Source organism: Castanea sativa, chromosome 1 (genome assembly GCF_040712315.1).
Source record: "Castanea sativa cultivar Marrone di Chiusa Pesio chromosome 1, ASM4071231v1".
NCBI lineage: Eukaryota > Viridiplantae > Streptophyta > Magnoliopsida > Fagales > Fagaceae > Castanea > Castanea sativa.
Genome location: NC_134013.1, coordinates 50,049,058 through 50,070,051, shown reverse-complemented (window position 1 = coordinate 50,070,051; position 20,994 = coordinate 50,049,058). Strand labels below are relative to the sequence as shown.

The 20,994-nt window shown below is 39.3% G+C and overlaps 1 protein-coding gene across 1 annotated transcript; it reads left to right on the top strand.

Moving 5' to 3' along the window:
• Window positions 1–9,810: 9,810 nt before the first annotated feature.
• LOC142622353 (protein FLX-like 2) lies at window positions 9,811–16,427 on the top strand. Its single transcript, XM_075795802.1, has 5 exons — window positions 9,811–10,038; window positions 12,512–13,091; window positions 13,741–13,886; window positions 13,973–14,070; window positions 15,824–16,427. Exons 2-5 carry the CDS (start codon window positions 12,532–12,534, stop codon window positions 16,295–16,297), a joined length of 1,278 nt encoding a protein of 425 aa, XP_075651917.1. The 5' UTR covers window positions 9,811–10,038; window positions 12,512–12,531; the 3' UTR covers window positions 16,298–16,427.
• The last annotated feature ends 4,567 nt before the right edge of the window (window positions 16,428–20,994 follow it).

Sequence of the window (20,994 nt, the reverse complement as noted above, 5' to 3'; positions counted from 1 at the left end):
GGCGACACCTCAGACAGTTAATATTGTATTCCGAGAGCCGGTGCACCAACTACTCGAGAAGGTCCGTAAGGAACCCTACTTCAGGTGGCCTAGTGAGATGGCGGGGGATCCTGCCAAGAGGAATCAAAATCTCTTTTATCAGTACCATCAAGACGTGGGTCATACTACCGAGAGCTGTCGGACTCTCTAGAATCACTTGAAGCAGCTCGTTAGCGAAGGAAAGTTAAAGCAGCACCTGTACCAACCTAGCAGGCAGGGCAGTCAGTCTGGCTTGAATAATCAGAGGAATAACTCATCTCAGCCTCCTTTGGGAACGATCAACGTTATCTTTGCTACGCCGGATAGGACTGGCTCATGTCCTACTAGGGTGATGGCCGTTTCGGACTCCCAAGCCAAGGAGGGGGCTCCAAGCCGAAGAGACTGAAGCTAAGTGTACCCATCTTGGGATTTTCAGAGGAAGATAAAGTTGGGACCGTCCAACCCCATGACGACGCCCTAGTGGTTACTCTGAGGATAGGGAACTATGATGTGAGAAGGGTAATGATTAATCAAGGCAGAGGCGCGGATATCATGTATCCTGACTTATTTAAGGGGCTAAAATTGAAATTAGAAGACCTCACCCCTTATGACTCACCGTTAATAAGTTTTGAAGGAAGAGCCGTTATACCAAAGGGACAGATTCGGTTGCCCGTGCAATCTGGCTCCGAGACGGTCGAGGTGGATTTTATCGTGGTCGATGCATATTCCCCATACACTGCCATCCTTGCCCGGCCTTGGCTGCACGCTCTGGGAGCCGTTTCCTCCACGTTGCACGTTAAGGTTAAGTTCCCTTCGGGGGAGTGCACTGAAGAGATCCTCGATAGCCAATTGATGGCCAGGCAATGCATATCGGCCGCAATGCTGCATCAGACCGAACCACAGTCCTCGACCTCGGCTATGAAAAACTTATAGCAATTAATGACTCTGGATGCGCCCAACGTGGTGACAGTAGAGAAGGCCATATGCGAGGACCTTGACAAGTTTTTGATATCGGATGATCCCAAAAGGTTCTTCCAGGTTGGGGTATGTTTACCACACCAGGAGAAGATGGAATTGGTGGAGTTTCTAAAGAGCAACGTCGATGTTTTTGCCTGGGCCCCTATGAGGCTCCGGGGGTTGACCTAAGCTTCATTTGTCATCATTTGAACGTCAATCCTGCTATTCCTCCTAGAAGGCAGCCCCCTCGGCGTTCCTCTAGGGAGCATTCTAAAGCCGTTAGGGAAGAGGTGCTCAAGCTCAAAAGGGCTAGGGCTATTAAGGAAGTTTTCTATCCGGAGTGGCTGGCGCACACGGTTGTGGTCAAAAAGAAAAGTGGGAAATGACGAGTGTGTGTGGACTTCACAGATTTAAACAAAGCTTGCCCAAAGGACTCATTCCCGATGCCGCGCATCGACTAGCTAGTGGATGCCACCGTGGGACATCCTCGGATGAGTTTTTTGGATGCCTTCCAGGGTTATCACCAAATTCCACTGGCAGCAGAAGATCAGGAGAAAACTGCCTTTATTACTCCAACAGGGAATTATCACTATAAAGTGATGTCGTTCGGATTGAAGAATACTGGGGCTACTTACCAAAGGATGATGACCAGAATGTTTGAGTTGCAGCTTGGAAAGACCATTGAGATATACGTGGATGACATGGTAGTGAAAAGTAGGACGATATCTGCACACGTGAAGGATTTAGACGACACTTTTCAGGTACTTAGAAAGTACAAGTTGCGTCTGAACGCTTCGAATTGTTCTTTTGGTGTGAGTTCTGGGAAGTTCTTGGGTTATATGGTTACTCATAGGGATATAGAGGTGAATCCAGCGCAGGTTAGAGCTATTCAGACCTTACAGACACCTCGGAATCCTAAAGAAGTTCAGAAATTGACCGGAATGATCGCTGCTCTCAGCAGGTTCATTTCTCGGTCGGCTGACCGATGCAAGCCTTTATTCCAACTTTTGAATAAGTGGAGGGGGTTCCAATGGTCCGAGGAGTACGTTGTAGCCTTCCAACAACTTAAGGAATATCTTTCCCGACCACCTATTATGTCTCGGCCTGAACTAGATGAGGTCCTGTTTGCATATCTGGCAGTGGCCGTTCATGCAGTCAGCCTAGTCCTCATAAGGGACGACGGTGGGGTGCAAAAACCAGTCTACTACATCAGTAAAACTCTGAATGAGGCCGAGGTGCGTTACCTACTTTTGGAGAAAGCACTTTTAGCCATAGTTCATGCCACGTGGAGGCTTTCTCATTATTTTCAATCCCCCACTGTTGTGGTTCTGACCCAACTGCCTCTCAAGTCAGTTTTGTGCAGCGCTGACTACTCCGGAAGGGTGGCTAAATGGGGAACTATTTTGGGAGCTTATGATATCAAATACATGCCGTGCACCTCAATAAAAGGCCAGGTTCTTGCAGATTTGATGGCGGAATTCGCGGAACCATTATTGGAGGAAGCCGTGAAGGAATCACACATGGATGAAAAATCAGTTGGCGTAATCACGGGCATAGGACCTCCCACTTGGGAAGTGTACGTTGATGGGGCAGTTAACCAGAAAGGATCTGGCATCGGACTTGTCCTAGTATCCCCTAAGGGAATTGTCTTTGAAAAATCTCTGAGGTTGGCATTCTCGGCTACCAATAATGAGGCTGAGTACGAAGCAGTCTTGGTCGGTATGAACATGGTGCATAGGATGGGCGGAAAGGGAGTTCATGTGCGTTCGGATTCTCAGTTAGTGGTCGGCCAGGTGATGGGGACCATGGAGGCTAGGGACCCCAGAATGCAAGGATATTTGACTCAGGTCAAACGTTTGCGATCTAAATTCGATTCCTTTATCCTGTCTCACATCCCTAGAAGTGAAAATACACACACAGACTCCTTGGCTACCTTAGCTACATCCTTGGCCCAGGGATTGCCTAGGATTATCCTTGTTGAAGATTTGTTAGAGTCAGCTCTTGCCATCGTCAGTGCACCCCGTATCCAGTTAACAAGGTCTGGGCCTAGTTGAATCGACCCTGTGATATCCTTTCTGAAAAACGACATTCTTCCCGAGGACAAGTCTGAAGCAGACAAGATCCGTCGAAAAGCGACGCATTTCTGGTTATCTGAGGATCAGAAGCTGTATAAATGATCGTTCTCCGGACCATACCTGTTATGCATGCACCCCGAGTCAACGGAAGCACTTTTGGAAGAACTGCATGAGGGGATTTGTGGAAGCCACATTGGGGGAAGGTCCCTAGCTCATAGGGCCCTAACTCAGGGATATTGGTGGCCCAATATGCAGAGAGAAGCTCAGGATTATGCAAGAAAGTGTGATCAATGCCAGAGGTTCGCTCATAACATACATCAGCCTGGAGGAGTCCTTAATCCTCTTTCCAGTCCTTGGCCTTTCGCTCAATGGGGATTGGACATAGTCGGGCCATTCCCGAGGGCAGTAGGAAACAAAAGGTGGCTACTCGTGGGCACCGACTACTTTACCAAGTGGGTCGAGGCTGAGCCCTTGGCAAATATTAGGGACGTCGATTCGAAGAAGTTCATCTGGAAAAACATTATCACTAGGTTTGGGGTACCGCATACACTCATTTCGGACAATGGGGTTCAATTTGATAGTAGAGCTTTTAGAAAATATTGTAGTGACATGGGCATCATAAATAGATACTCCACTCCAGCTTATCCTCAGGGAAATGGGCAGGCCGAGGCCATCAACAAGGTCATGGTTAGTGGACTCAAGAAAAGACTGGACGATGCGAAGGGCAGATGGGTGGAAGAACTGCCGCATGTCTTACGGACGTATCGAACTACGCCGCGTAGATCCACAGGAGAAACACCATTCTCTATGACTTATGGGGCCGAGGCAGTGATCCCTTTAGAGTCTGGTTTCCCCACACTAAGGACGAGTACTTTTAGCCCAGAAAACAACAACGGCCTCTTGGAGAAAGGCCTAGATCTAGTGGAGGAACGGCGAGAGACAGCTATGGTCCAAATGGCTTATTATCAACAGAAGCTTAAACGAGGGTATGATGCCCGTGTGAAGCTCAGGCCCCTAGCGCCTGGGGATCTGGTTCTGAAAAAAGTCGTGGGTACTGCAAGAAACCCAACTTGGAGAAAATTGGGACCGAACTGGGAATGACCATATCGGATTATTTTTGTAGCAGGCATAGGGTCATATCGACTAGCTGATTTAGATGAAAAAGTTGTACAACGTCCATGGAATGTAAATAACCTTCGAAGGTATTATTATTAATAAAAGGTACTTTTGTCATCCGTGGTTTAAGTTATAAATGTATATGAACTTATCAATTACAACGCTCGTAGTATCAAACAGAAACTTGGTTATGCACGGTCCTCGGACTACATGCCTTGTGGAAATTGATATCTTATTATTTGTTAAACAGAACCTTAGTTATGCCGGGTCCTCGGGCCTTCTACTTTGGGGAAATTAACATCTTAAGTTACTATTACTAAGTATCAAACAGAAACTTGGTTATGCACGGTCCTTGGACTACATGCCTTATGGAAATTGATATCTTATTATTTGTTAAACAGAACCTTAGTTATGCCGGGTCTTCGAGCCTTCTACTTTGGGGAAATTAACATCTTAAGTTACTATTACTAAGTATCAAACAGAAACTTGGTTATGCACGGTCTTTGGACTACATGCCTTGTGGAAATTGATATCTTATTATTTGTTAAACAGAACCTTAGTTATGCCGGGTCCTCTGGCCTTCCACTTTGGGGAAATTAACATCTTAAGTTACCATTACTAAGTATCAAATAGAAACTTGGTTTTGTAAGGTCCTCCGACCACATGCCTTGTTAAGATTGATGTTTGATTTTTTGTCAAACAGAACTGTGGTTAAATTGAGACTTAAGTTATATATCTTCAAGTGTTAGGCAGAAATTTGATAAGGTAGGGTCCTCGAACTGCTGAAAGTGAACTTATTTATTTCACAAGTTTTAATTGTTCCAAACTGCGGAAAGTGAACTTATTCATTTCACAAGTTTTAATTGTTCCAAACTGCTGAAAGTGAACTTATTTATTTCATAAGTTTTAATTGTTCCAAACTGCTGAAAGTGAACTTATTTATTTCACAAGTTTTAATCGTTCCAAACTGCTGAAAGTGGACCTATTTATCTCGTTTTTTCTGTTCGCTGCGTGCTAATAAGGACTTTATGGTAAACATAAAGATGAAAAGATGAAGTAAACATAACTCAGATGAAAATCAAATAAAATTGTCTTCCATTAATTATGTCAATATATATTATTACATGGAAAATTTCAAGTATAGAGAAAAAGAAGCCCTAAGCTCGGCCCTAAGCTCGTGGAGGGGGGTCTTGATGAGAAGTACTGCTAGCCTCGGTGCTTTTTAGTTCCAATTTAAAGGCAGACAGGACTTTTTTCCCTTTGTCTGTTGTAGTGATTGGAGGGACGATAGGCTCCATACATTGGCTTAGGCCCTTCTCGGCATCCCCACTCCCTTCCTTCTCTTTATTGGAACCTGAAGGTTCTGTAGGATCTGGAATGAGCTCTAGGACTATAGGAGGAAGAGCAGGAGGAGCAGCCTCAAGGGCAGGAGCAACAGCAGGAGCCTCTTCTATCTCCTGTATGTCAAGAGGAAGCCAAACGTTCTCGGATTTCGCCTCGGGGGCCGAAGGAACCCCTGCTACGTTTAGAGCTTCCCCCCAGACCTGCTGACAGTATTCTCGGCACAAGGTCGCAAAAGCCTCTGTCAGCTGGTCTTCTATTGCAACTACCCCTTCCTCATAACTCGCCTGCTTGGCGGCCTCCAGAGAGCGCTTGAAGGTGCCGGCTTCCTCCTTCATTTGCACGAGCTCCTTCTCCATGTCCGAGCGTTCCTTCTAGGCCTGGGAGAGCTCATCATTCTTTTGGTGGAGAAGCTTGCGCTGCCCTTCTACTTGAGTCCTCATAGTTCTCAGGCTGGCCTCGGCACCGTCTCTTTCTCTTTTCAGATCAGCCAGTTGAGAGGTGAGTTTCTCATTTTCTACGAGGGCCTGGCCTAGGGACTTCTCAGTCTCCATCCGAATGTCAGCCTCCATTTTGGCCTTCTTCCAAGAGTCCTCTACAAACTTCTTGGCTACAAAGACTTCTTGAACAGCCTACGACAAAGTGTTAGAGAATTAGATATAGCAGAACACTCATTAATAATCCGATATTATGAAAAATGAAATATTTATAAAAAGTTAAACTTACAAGGGCTAATTCCCTTTTTAAAAACAGGAATAGCTGAGGTTGGCTCATTTTTTCCAAGGTTTCCATATCCTTAGGCAGCAGAAGAGGGCGTTCCAACGCGTCGGCCAGGTGGTGGGCGTGGCCTTGTTGGACTGCCCTGATGCTGGACTGGCAAGAAATTGGTGCTCCGTCCAGTCTTAAGTCAGGAGACCAGGTAGCCGGTGCTCGGCGCACTTCGGCCATGTCTCTGATCTCCCCACTCTCAACTGAGCGAGCCCGTCCTTTGCCCTTGTCTAGCTTCTGCTGCTGAGCTGGTTGTGGCTGTTGTCGTGGCTTCTTTTGTTTTTCGCCATCAGTCTCCTCGGCCTCCCCCTTTCTTTTCTTCTTGGGCTCCTCAGCTGGAAATTTGGGTTCGGCTGGAGGAGGGGGAGGTGGCAAAGATGGAGGAACTTGGGACCCTCCCGCCTTCTTCTGGGCAACTTTCTCACCTCTCTTAGTTAGAAAGCCTTGAAGCTTGTCCATGTCCTCCTCCTCAGAATCGTCTTTTGGATGGGTAACTACTAACCCTGCAACTCCGGAGGCCTTAGTGGGCTCTTCTTCCTCGTCAGAAAGTACGACGAACTGGTTTCCTCGGGGTCTTTCGACGTCCTCGAGCTGAAACTTGTCTATCTCGTCGTCCAATGTGTGCGAAGAGGACACTCGCTCCTCCGGGATGGCAGTTGCTTGAGAGTGCGTCGAGAGAGGGATCGCCGCAATGGGACGCGTGTACAGAATGGTGTTGGGGTTGTCGGGAATGCCGTAGTTAGCAAGAAAGTTTGGTCTGGCTACGTTTATTCTCTTGCGCCTCTTATCTCCCGCGATAATCGCGTTCTCTATCTCCTGGAAGTCCGAGGATATTGGGTTGAATCCCAATATTACGTGAGCCGCTCTCAACTGTAAATCTTTACTCACAAAAACTTCTGAGCGCAGCACGCGGTTCAGGTCAGCGACGTTGCAATGGCTCAGGCGTGGGCACATGAGTTGCTTGTGTGAAGAAAAAGACACCCAAAAGGGCAAATGTGGTCAGATTAGTAATGCATATAACAAATTAGAGTTAGATAGTTTATGAAAGTAAATAAGCATTTAAGGATTTTTAGATGGAGTTACAGGGTTGGGAAATTAGATCCTAAGGAGTCACACCTGGATCTCCCCATACGACTGGGCAGTGTGGGCCGTCGTGCCAGTTGCCTGAGGCGATGAGGTAGTCGTCCTTCATGCCTTTATTAGACTTGGGCAAACAGGAAATTAACCTAACTACACTAGACCGGGATTTAATGTAATAGCCTACGTTCCTAAGTTTGTGGCATTCGTACATGAAGACAACGTCATGCCAAGTGAGGTTCAAGCCCATCTGCTCGTTTAGGGCGTCGACGCTTCCTAAGACCCTAAATACATTGAGGGCACACTGGTCAGGGCACAACCGGTGATTGCGAAGATATTCCCTAGTTACGCTTCTCATAGGGAGGGTCATCCCACCTTCTATGAAGGCAATCATAGGGATAATGACCTCTCCCGTATTCTTGGAACTACCTACGGCTTCCGCTGGACAGTATCTCAAGCCTACATCGCTGGGAATCTGATATTTGGCCCTAAAACCTTCCATCCCAGCGGCGGTGTCAACTAAACACTTAAATCTATCCATCTATGAGAAAGGAAAGGGAAGGTTTTAAGAAGGAAAATGGTTAGGAAGGGAGCCGAGGATAGAATCCGAGGAGAAAGGATTAAAAGAAAAAGTAGGAACTTACGAGTTCGTAGTTATGCGAGTTTCCACGGATTTCTTGAGGGAAAAGGCAATGACTGATGTTTTGATATGATTGAGTTCTGAAGAAATAAATGAAGGCGCATATTTCCAAAGCATTATGACGTGCGTAAAGCGGCCTCGAAATTGGATTCATCCCGCCAAATTTTCAGGGGGCAATACGGACCGTTGGATGTTCATCTCACCGTTGAACGTGGGAAACAAGGTGTAACTTGCGGTCATAAATGCGCGCGTTTATGAAATTCGAAGCGCCATACGGCATTTTCTAGGAAGTGAAACGATTTCCACATACGTGGTGAGGTATGAAACGTGTGGGGGAAGTTTAGGTCGGATCAAAACTCCATTTTTCTCCTCGAATAGGGAAAAATAAAGTTTTGAGGGGCTATTGTGGGGAGTGAAAGAACCTAAGTGGGTATTTGGGCCTTGGGCTTTATCAATGGGCGCTAATTCGTTCTTGACTAAAGGCTTTTAGGGCCATGAGTTGGCTCACGAGCCGAGGGCCCGAGGATTCATCCAAGGAAGAGTCACTCCTCGGACATACCAATAACTACTTGGAGGTTCACTAGAAAGATCAGGGCAGAGTTCTGGAAAGACTATAGGTTACGGAGGGAGTCCAAATACCCTCTAGACATTTCGGTGTAAGAGAAATATCTCAGGAAAAGGCTGCTGCCTCCACATTAAAGACCCTGCACCTACCTCACTGGCCGCATTAATGGGGGAGTGACCCCTGAATAATAGAAGTCAGTCTTCTTGCTATAATTCAAAGACTTCCAGAGGGTGGTGGAGGGGATAGGTGACTAATAGGGTGATTTGTGTGACACGTGGACAAAGAGGGAAGAAGAAGAAGTATTTAAGGAGGAAAGAGGGCAAAGAAAGGGGGGCGGAAAAAATAGGAAGAACTGTGGCCTTTGAGAAAAGAGAAAGACATGTCCGAGGAAGTTTATTTTTCCCGTTTGTCTTTTATTTGCAAACACTGTAATAATTTAGCCTGTTCATCAAGTTTCGAATATCTCTAAACTAGATTGTGAGCCCACACTCTACAAATTTCATTGTTTAAGGCTCATTGGGCCTGAGCCCACGTGTATTTTTGGGTCTAGGCGCAATTGTGCAATTACATATATATATATATATATATATATATATATATATATATATAATTTTTAGTTCCATCACTCTAATCTAAATATATAAAAATTTAATTTAATTTTAAATATACGTTTTAAGATTTCTTAACTATAATATCAAAATTCAATCACCATTAATAATGTGATGACTAGATCTATAGAAGAAGCTCAATTAGGGAAAAAAAAAATACAAGCTACAATTCCATTAACTATATTTTTATTGAATGTGAATTTTGACACATCTGTTATTAAATTATATTTTCTTCTTATATCTTCTATACTTGTAAAATTTCAAAAAAAAATCAAATCAAATATCATGCTACCAATCAAATATTTAAATTCTAGATTTTTGTAGTCTAAAATTATGGATAAAAAATAATTTTATGGATTGAACAATAAATAAAATCTAATTGGCAAGAAATCTGAAATACCTGGTTTTTTTTTTTTATACAGAAATGCATATTAAGAACATAAAATATATATGCATTTTCAAAAAATAATAATAATATAAAAAATATGCAATCCAACAACTAATTTTAAAATACGTAAACATTTTTTTAAAAATGTAAAAATGTAGGCATAGCCAAATTTTGTCATTAAAAAATAAAAAAATAAAAAAAAAAAAGAAGAAGAAGAAAGAAAGAAGGGGGGCAATGAAGGTAATTGTGCATTGTGGGGGGGCATAGTTGATAGTTCAAAAAGGGGTGGAACATGACGCCGTTTGTTATCTCACCCGGTCACATGGTACCAATTTTGACTGTTCCTAGAATCAAAGAGGCAATTGCTCTTTCGCTGCATTAAGAAAGAAAGAAAGAAAGAAACAAAAGCTCCAAACAAACAATCTCCAAACCCCAAAGCTCTCTCTCCTAATTCATCATCGTCCAATCGATTTCCGGTTGCTCAGGTAAGCTGAAAAACGACGTCGTCATCTTCTCTGAAACATACCCTAATACTTTTCATTTCAACTTTTGTTTATTCTCATCATCATTATCAACTATCAATTACCGTAGATTTATTATGTTTTTAGTTTTTTCTTATTCTTATCAATGCCATAACATACAGAGTTTAACAATCTTATCTTTTGTTGGTTGATGTTTCGAGTGCCCACATGTTGTTTGTCAAAAGTTCTGTCCTTTTATCTAATAACTCGACCAACCCTTCTTATGAAAAACAAAAAATTAAAAAAAAAGTTAAATCTAATAACTTATTTTTCAGTTTTTTTTTTTTTTTTTTTGAAAATGGGGTTGTTTGAAAAAGATGTACCTAGAAAAGAATGAGGTTTTAAAAAGCTTTACTTTCAATAAGAAGTGCGGTTTGATAACTGGGTATATGTGAATTTATTAAAGCATGTAGCAACACATGCGTAAATTTGGGTTTTATTAGAGGAAAGTAAGATTGGGCGAGATTGGAACATTGGGAACTCTTGGAAATGTGCATTGAATACAGGAGAAATTTCGAAATGCCTATCTGAATTTTAGAAAGAAGTTTGGCAAGTTGTACTTAATTTGGCTAGAATGTAGTGACCAATGTCCTTGTCTTCATGGTTTTTGTTGGGTCAATAATGTGCTCCAATGCTTATTGTCGACTTCATATAATCACTTTGATCAACTATATGCTGGTTGCCAACTCTATAACTAGTTCCCTTTGAATCTTTGATGCAAGACAGAAGATTGAATGGGCTTTGATACCAATTTTTGATGTAGGATTTTTAGGAATTCAGCACTAGATTAGGTTTCTTGATGCGGATTTTGAAGGGTTCTTGAGTTAGGTTTGATGTTTAAGGGTTTATTGGATCTTTAATTTGTTTGATAGCTGTTTTCGCATTCACTAGCTATTTGAGGATTATGAAAAAAACTTTGCCTGATCTTATTAAATTATTTTTCTTTAGAACCTTGTTGGATTTGATGTCACTTGTGGATTGTTATTCTTTATATTAAATTTGTGATTTGATAGGCCATTGTAATTTGCGAGATAGACTGTTTTGTCCCCATTTTTATACATCCTGTATACTTGGGTGACTCTTTTAATTTCAATAAAATTTATTATTTATAAAAAAAAATAAAAGATAAAACTCTAGGCAATCACACTTAGGTTATCCTAAGAAACTACTCTAAGGTGGGAGAAGGCAATCACACCCAGGTTATCTTAACAGTTAATCTTAGGTGGGAGAAGGCAATCACGCCCTCAAAGCTCAAAGCAAGCTGTTGGAGTTTTATTAAAATCTCACTTTTTTATTTTGTTGAAGACATAAAGACACTTTTATAGGCTATTGCCAATACCTAGAAAAAGACTAGGACTTTTAATAACCATTTCCTAGAAATACCAGCACTCCTAATAATAGTGAAAAGCAATCAAGAACTTTTGAACCAAATAGAAAAAAGGACTCAAAACATATAAAAATATTCATGTACCTCTTGAACAGCACAGTACAATATGTTACAGTTCAGCTTTAAATATTACATAATTAGGACGAGTAGTTCCATTCTGTCTTGTTGTGCATTTGGAAAGAAGTTAATGCCAGGTTCTTTGAGGGTGAAGAACTTAGCATGACCAAGCTGAAATATATATTCCTCAAGTCCTTGTATGAGTGGAAGTTGCCGCCTACATCATTTTTGATTGAGGGTTCCTAGATTTTTTGGCCTCCTTGAGTTTTTCGTTGTTGTTTTCTTTTTCAGATTTATTTATTTTTCCTGTCTTGTGTTTCCTGTTATATACAGCTAGTGTACTGGGATCACACTTTTTTTCAGATTTTGATAAAATTATTTGCTTATAAAAAAGTTGCTTTTATGATAATTCAATAGTTACAATGGAGGGAGGGGGATTTGAACCCTGGATGTCCTGGACATACCAGAGGTGTCAAGTGGTTGAGCTACAAGACTATTGGCCAAAAGCAAAAGGTGCTTAGAAGTAGTATTATCAAAAGACATGCTATTTTGATGATTTGGGTTGAATGCGTGTTTTTGTTCCCATATAGTCTGGACATGTTTGCGGATAAACTAATTTTCTTTCATCTTTCTCAGTTTGTCTCATTGAGCTCCAATCTTGACTCCACTGCAGTTAATATAACGTTTCTCTTGATTAGATTTTCCTCGCCATCTTATTTCATCTAGACATCCAGACTCCCATATTTTAGTTTCTTCAGATTTTATACTTTATAGTTATTGAAGTGAAATTCTTTATACTTACTGCTTACTTGAGTAATGCCTTTTTGGTATTTAAATGTCTTGATTTTGAAATAAACTATTGAAATTGCATTGCTATTCTGTTTCTACTGACTTCACTTGGCATAAAATCATCCTTCAAGTAAATACTTTTCCATGTTACATTATGATAACTCTGTTATACTGTAGTCTTATTAATTATACTTCTTAGTGCAGATTAAAATTAACTACTCAAAATGGGAAGCAAAGGTCGAATACCACCTCCTCATCTAAGGCGTCCTCTTCCAGGCCCTGCAATGGCACATCCAGAGCCATATGGTCATGGCATACATCCTCCACCAGGTGGCTTTCCTCCTTTTGATATGATACCTCCCCCCGAAGTTATGGAACAGAAGTTAGCAGCACAACACATGGAGATGCAGAGACTTATCATAGAGAACCAAAGGCTTGCTGCCACCCATGTGGCCTTGAGACAAGAACTTGCTGCTGCACAGCATGAGCTACAGATAATGCACGCTCAAATAGGAGCTGTAAAGGATGAGAGAGAACAACAGATGAGGAGCCATATGGACAAGATTGCCAAGATGGAAGCTGAACTGCAATCAGCAGAGCCTGTAAAGTTAGAGTTACAGCAGGCACGAGCAGAGGCCCAGGGCTTGGTTGTAGCAAGGCAGGAACTTCTTGCTAGACATCAACAATTATCTCAAGATCTTCAGAGGGCTCACTCAGATATTCAACAGATTCCTGCTCTTGTTTCAGAATTTGAGAGCCTCAGACGGGAATATCAGCACTGTAGGTATGTAGTGCTCTTCTTTATGGCTGTCTAATAGAAACTTCAAGATCGTCTTCAATTGATGGGCTGAAGGCTATTATCCAATTTTGTCAACTTTGTTCCTACTAAATTGGCTAACTGGAAGGGGAGATCTGGATATGGTCCTACCCTTTAATGTTTCTGCCTAAAGTAGCCACTTTGAAGAACTGAACCTCTGCACTTGTGCTTGACTACCCAAGACTTTTACCACTACACCAAACAATAGGAAGATGAATAATTTTAGGGTATGGGCATCTCAGTTCAACTTTTCAGGTTTAGAAAAGTTTCCCTTTTTAAGCAGTTTTAAAATCAGGTTATACGTGTGTCTATAACTTGAAGTTGTCAAACTGATAATTAAATTAATTTAAAGAATATGTTAATTGGTGGTGTAGGAAGTTCCCTGCAGAAGTGCTATAGCAAGTTATTATTTCTTGGACCCTTTTCTCTTTTTTTAATAAAGAAAGTATATGATTGGACATTATAATTCTTGGACCCACGTTGCTTTATAAGATTTCAAGAGCTGAAATTCCTCTGTTGGAGACTTGGAGTTGTTGTCCACCACGATGTATATGTCTTCTCTTTTGATGTTTGGTTCTAGATGAAAAAGAAAAATCACAATTTTCTACTCGTGCAGGGCAACTTATGACTATGAGAAAAAATTGTACAATGACCACCTTGAGTCGCTTCAGCTGATGGAGCAAAACTACATTACCATGTCTAAGGAACTGGAGAAGCTTCGAGCAGAGTTATCGAATACTGCTAGCACTGATAGAAGAACTGGTATTTCTACTATTTTCATCTAAAGGTTCTGGTTTTCTTAAGTGTTGTATTTTTGCTCATGTGTATCAATTATAATATAAATGTAGGTGGTCCATATGGTGGCACACCTGGTAAAAATGAGAATGAGGCTTCTGGGAATCCTGTTGGACAAAATACTTATGAAGATGGCTATAATATTCCCCAGGTGTGTCATTCTCCACATGCCATATTATTTTTATTGCAATATCATGGTACTATTTTAGTACTATGTATTATGCTTTTCCTACATTTAATTTGAAGGAAAGGAAGAACTATTTTTCAAATTTAACGGACTAAAAACTCATACTTAAAATTTTATCTGCCTCAGAGAGATACTGTCATGAATTGACAAATGGACTTAGACCAGATTTTACCACCTTGACATGAATGCAAGAAGTTGGACATTCAGAAACTTCAGAAACAAAAATCTGGACATAGATAGTTAATTACAAGAAAAACCTTCTTCTCTATATAAATATATGAAATGCAATCTTTTTCATTTTTTCCTGATTAGTATATATATGACATGCATCCTTGCAAGCAAATATATAAGATAGTTTGTACTGTATGAAGTAATTTCTATGTCTTCTAGTAGCAATTAACAGGTAAAGAAAGGGAAAATAAGCTCATAAACGTTTTAAGTGTTCTGATTGTTGTCAAACCTTCTTGAGATGCATGCTTTTTTCACAAGTAACCTATGTCTTTGATGGGGAAGTGCCAGATATCATATGAAGGTTATGTTAGGTGCATTGCCTTTTAGACCAATTTCTTAGTTTTTAAGGCTTCAGAAATAGTGTCCCTATACGAGTGGGGTCAGGCCAAAGATTTGACTTCAGAACCTGGCCTTATGGTTGTTGGCTCACATTATTTTACACTTCCTGTGTACTATGGATGTGCCTAACTATTGTACTGTTTTCTCATCTTTTTTAAATAAATTTTGTTACTTTAAAAAAAAGGTGGGGTGGTGGGGGGGTTGGGAGGCGGGCGGTGGTGGGAGTGGTAATTGCATCCTATGCGACAGACTGAGAAACTTTTATGCATATATTTTGACCTTTCCAAAAAAAAAAAAAAAAGAAAAGGAAAACACCAGCAGACTGACGACTGAGCTATGTGCTCAATAATTCTTTATTTTATTCAAACTTTGCACAGTAGGCTTTCTTGTTTTAAGGTGTCAGTCGTGATTATTGGAATTATATACTACTGTTTAGCTTTAAGGGCTGGTGCAAATTTTAGATTTTTCCAGGTTGCTAACTGGTGAAATAGTTTTGTAGCTACCTACCAAAGTTAAAGAGAGAGAAAAAAAAAGTTTGGTTGTGGAAAATAAACTCTTTGGCTAACAAAAAAGCAATTTTAGAATAATGAATTTTGGAGTGTCTAATTTACTGGTCTTGAAGTCCTGTTTCATATACCAAAAATGATTGATTAGATATCTTGCTGATACTTGATTCCTACACGAATTTAGGGAAAATAATACTTAAAACTTGCATTAGACTGATACTAGCTCTTTCTGGCCTTCCCCATTTCTGACTTGAGATGACACAAAAATGATGGTACTTAGAATTGTTTTGATGGTCATAATACAAAAAGTGTATTAAATTGTAACAGTAAAGAGAACTCAATTTGCTTAACCACTCTTTCCTATTGGAAACTTGACATTGACAGAAACGAGACTGATAATTTTGGTTGGAACTTTTGTCATATGGGAAACATTCGGAAGTTAGTATTTTTGGTACTCTAGATGATGTTGAACGATGATCAAAGAAACAAAAGGTTACATTGGACCTAGCTGAAATTTTTTGGAAGGGAAATCACTTCTTCATAGGCTAGTTTTATACATTTTAAATTAAAAAGCCAGCCTTTTGCTACTTATAGGCTTGGAAGCTGAGAATTGATGTTACTCTTGGCATTTTGTATAATAGGGACGTGGCCCTCCCGCTAGTGTTGGTGTTGTTGCTACAGCAGCTACTGCTGCCGGAGGCACTCCTGCTTATGTTGGAGCTCAATCTGGGCCTGCCCCTGCAAGGCCAGGTTATGATGTACCAAGAGGAGCTGGATATGATCCATCTGGAGGGCCTGTCTATGATGCCCAAAGGGGACCTAGTTACGATACTCAGAGAGGACTTGGTTATGATATGCAGAGAGTGCCTAATTATAATGCACAGAGAGGAGCCAACTATGATGCACAGAGAGGGGCTATTTACGATGCACAGAGAGGACCTGGTTATGACGCATCCAGGGGTGCTAGCTATGATGCACAGTCCAGAGGTGCTGCTGGGCCTCATGGACATGTGGCACCTCCAAACAATGTGCCTTATGGGTCTGCAACACCCCCTGCCCGTGGTACAAGTGCATATGATGCACCACCTCGAGGTGGAAACCCTGTTAGGAGATGAATGTGAGGCATTGCACTAAAATTGATGGCATTTTTTTGAGAAAAAGTTAGTGATTGTATCTGATTTTCACTATATTTGATAGCATTAATCTTCCAAATCTATGCATTTTTCTTCCCATATTTCACTTTTATAGACTTCCATCTTATGAGTTGTGCCATGCTTCTTGCTGTTGCTTGGCAAAATTGATTTGTTAGGGATCAGATGCAGTAATGGCAACAGACTTTGGCTTGCATTCACATAAGAAAAAAGCATCGTTTACTATGATTCCTAAATTCCATGCCTATTGCTTTTGGTTGATTAAAACAAAAATTTAGGCGGGACAAAGGAACAGTAAAGAAAGAACCCAAACCAAACACCAAAATAAACACTATCTTCTCAAAATAAGAAGGGGATAAAGATTATAAAATGGATCTAAAGTTGATTCGGTTAATCTTTGCTTAGCATAGTGAACTGGATTTGAGAGTCTAAAATGTTATAATATAACCTTTTTTAGATTATATTTTACTTCCTTTGCTTCTTCTTTCAGGTTACTTTATACCGTGTTAATAACAATAATAATATTGTTGCTAGTGTGATTGAATCTGGAGTAAGATGCATTTATTCCAGTAAGATTTGCAGCTTTTCAAGTTCACTCTAATTAGTTATTAGATCAACTTCTATTTAAGCCCTCAAGCAAATACTATTAAAAACTCCTGCAACTTCCAAGTGGAAATAAAATGTTGTGATGCAACCCCAACAAACGTCAAAGACTACCAATTAAGCTATTCTGCGCAAATCACCAATTGAGATGGATTAGTCAAATTAAGATTGAATTTGACAAAATAGTTAACTACATTAAATATAGAAAATTTTCACTTTAGATCCTATAGTATTTAACGTTAACAAATTAAACCCTAGAATCAAATTATTGTAATCCGGTTAAGATGATGTAAGTAAAAATAAAAAATAAAGTTAATCTCACTAGATTGGAGGAGAGAGAGAGAGAGAAGCATAGTAGATCAGCAAATTGTCATCTCCAATCCCCAAGTAAGTTGCAGAGGATTATAAGATATGTGCTCATTCATTTCAATATTACAAAATTAAATAACGTACCTTCTAATTGGCAAAAACGTTCATAAAATCCCAAAAAGAAACATCAATCATCTCCTGACTTGGAAGCATATAAATAGCAAAAGAGAAAGTATAAAAAAAAAAATACATCTGGTACATTTTATTTTCTATTTTGACACATCTACTCCCTACTTATAGAAAAAGATCATAAGCATTACTTAACTGCAATTCTCTAATACAAGCTAACCCAAATCAAAGGTGGTGGGTAGTGGTCTCACAATAGGCCTCTCTCTCTCTCTCTCTGCATTAACATTTTTTTTAATTATTTATTTTTTGCTATTGAACTTAAAACTATGGTTTAAAGTTAAACTTTCTCAAAGTTACATAGTCCATCATATTTTAAAAAATAGAAAGAAAGAAAATAATAATAAAGAAACCATTATCTCAATTCTCACTACTTATACCCAATTCCATTTTTGTCATATTTCCTCACTCTTAATAATTCATGTCAAATTAGTCATCACACGCGCACGTGCACACACACGAGCTAGTTACATTTATCTTGTTAGATTTGGACTCAAAGAGTAATTTCAGGTTAAATCTATTACAGTTTCAAATCTTACATTTAAAACCTCATAGTGGTTCAACTGTTAAAAAAAAACTAATATTGTTCATTTTTCTCGTCACACTATCTATTCGCATGTAAGCCGAAAGTAATGCATTCCTTGTCATGTTCCATAGATGTCTCTTGTGATGGGAGGATGTCCCTCTGATTTCTTCGTGTATTGTTGAAGGGAGTAGAATTTTGGGACATGGTGCGTCTGGTAAAGTGGACATGTGGTACCTCCAAACAATGTGCCTTAGGAGATGAATGTGAGGCATTCTTTTACACCAATTTTTGGAAAAAAGTTAGTGATTGTATCTGATTTTCACTATATTTGATAGCGTTAATCTTCCAAATCTATGCATTTTTCTTCCCCGTTTCACTTAGACTTCCAATTCTCTTGTGCCGTGCTGCTTGCTGTTGCCTTATACCTGGAGCAGTATCATGAGCAGTACTAGTCCAACCCCCAAAGGAGACTGAGGCATTACACTCTCATTGGCTAGCTAGCTGCCTGTAGCTGTAGGGACAGAGGCATTACACTCGTGGAAGCTCTCATTGGTACAGAAGGAGGACAGCCATTGACCATGTCCACCCATGATCATGCCCAGCGTTGTTCTCTCTCTCTCTCCAACAACAGACTAAGGATTAAGGAATACATGGTTGTACCTATATTGGCGTATCCAGTGCACCACTAGAATGTTGCCACCATCATGTAATCTAGATGCCCTTCTTGTATAATAAAAGAAGAGGGAGCTGGTCATACTATGTAGAGAAGAAGAATAAAACTTATTGCTGAAAACTGAAAACTGAAAATTGAAAATACTGTAGCAAAATAATTTTAAATGTGTAAAAAATTACTGTTTACTCTTTTTTTACTGTTCATATGCTTGGTGCACTGTTCATGTCACATGAACAGTGCACTAAGCGCTGGTCTTAAAAAAAAAAAAAAACGTGGAAAGCTGGACGCAGACGCAACGTGCTATCCAAACCCTCTCTAAATGTACACTGAAAACTGAAAAGGGTAGCATAAAGCTCACTTTGTATCTTTTCTTAGTATTCATCAAATACAGTCTTTCTCAGAGTACTAACATTCAATCCTTGCTCCATTGTGGTTTTTCCTCCTTTTTTTGGGGTTTTCCAAGTACTGCTCTCTTTTACAGTTCATTACCCCAATCCCACAATAGAAAAATATAAATGTAATGAGGTTACGATTTACATATACCTTTATCTAGTCCTTAAAATTTTACTTTCATGTACAAGGGATTTTTCAATTATTTTAGAGGTATTGGGGATATTATGGTAATTTTTTAGATTTTAAGGTATTTTGGTAGTTTTAAGGGTATTTTGGACATTCTCGGTGTATTTTAATCATTTTAGTGGTTTTAGGGGTATTTTGGACATTTACCGTGTATTTTAGTTACTTTGGTGGTTCAAAGGGTATTTTTGGTCTTTTTTGAGGTTTTAGGGTTTTTTCCATTTATTTTAGACATATTGGAGGTATTAGATAGTTTTTTAGGTTTTAGAGGGGAATTTTGGGTATTTATAGTGTATTTTACTTATTTTGGTATTTTAAGAGGTTTTGGAGTATTTTAGAATTTCTTAGTATTTTAGTCATTCTCACGAGTAAGTAATATAAGATTACCATGATTCAGTAAGGTAATCACATTACAATGATTTATAGTGAGTAAGTAATATAAAATTACAATGATTTATAGTGATATGTGAATGCTTTGGCAATCTTATATTACTGTAATGTTTTGTACAAATAAATGAATCAAACGTTGTAATGTTGACATTACGATAATATAGTTGTAATGTGAAAAAAAAATATTTATTTTGATTATATAACCAAAACTTTTATTTCTTTTAATTTAAAATTTCCATGGAAAAATACCGAAATAGCATAATATACAACTTCTAATAACTGAATTTTGAATGGACTCTTTCTTATTTACTATCCTCATTATATGCGCTTCGCGCATGCGATGGGGCTTTTTTTTTTTTTTTTTTTTGAGGTTTAGTCTCAAAATTTATGTAGTTGAGAAAGTAGAATATAAATTTTGTTCAAAAGCTTACCAATTTTGACAAGAAAACGCTTGATCATTGAGAAGAATTTACAGAGAGTATGGAAGAAAATATGTCCATTAGAAATAGAATGAAAAAATGAAGAAGAAATTGAAGGAATATTGTGGATTTGCATTTTGAGGGACCACAACGTTAGAAAGGGAAAGAAAGGAACAAATGAATATGATTTTTTTTTTTTAATTCAGGAAGTTGCAATTGGTTTAGTGGGGTTTTTTTTTTTTTTTTTTTTTTTTGATGTGATATGAGGTATAGTTTTTTTTTTTTTTTTTTTAAATAGAAAACGTGGGGTGGTTTTTTTTTTTTTTTGAGGAACAAGAACAAAGAGGGCTCATGTGTGTAATCATTGCTTCATACTCCAAAGTACAATTTGGGTAAGCTTAAGGGTACCCCAGAGTACAATAAGGTATGCCACTACTCATACTCAAGTTTTATACTGTCAAGTTGGTTTGGGCCAAATGATGAAACAGCCCACGACATAAAGTTACATGAGCTGAGACTCAAACCTTTAAGCAAATGGGGCTTTTGAGGATTTTCTACTGCTGAGCCACACTTGCTGGTGGTGGGTGGTTTTTATTTAGAAGGTGGGATAGTTTTTTTTTTTTTTGGATAGAAATAGGATTGAATTTTATTTTTTAATAGAAAACTTGGGGTGGGTTTTTTTTTTTTAGAGGAGAAGATGGGGTGGTTTTGGTTATATACGAGGTAGTGGGGTTTTTTTTTTGTGAGGAGAAAATAGGGCTTTTGAGGCTTTTAAGCAAATGGGGCTTTTGAGGATTTTCTTCACTCGCTGGTGGTGGGTGGTTTTTATTTAGAAGGTGGGGTAGTTTTTTATTTTTTGAATAGAATTAGGATTGATTTTTTTTTTAATAGAAAACTTGTGGTGGGTTTTTTTTTTTTTTTTTTTGAGAAACAGTGGTAATTTTTTTTTTTTTTTTTTTGTGATAAGCATTGTGGAGAG

Excerpts from the sequence above, each read along its gene's own strand:
- LOC142622353 (XM_075795802.1), top strand. The coding sequence starts at position 12,532 with ATGGGAAGCAAAGGTCGAATACCACCTCCTCATCTAAGGCGTCCTCTT. Across the intron at positions 13,092-13,740 it reads CGGGAATATCAGCACTGTAG|GGCAACTTATGACTATGAGA; the intron begins GTATGTAGTGCT and ends CTACTCGTGCAG. Across the intron at positions 13,887-13,972 it reads TAGCACTGATAGAAGAACTG|GTGGTCCATATGGTGGCACA; the intron begins GTATTTCTACTA and ends ATATAAATGTAG.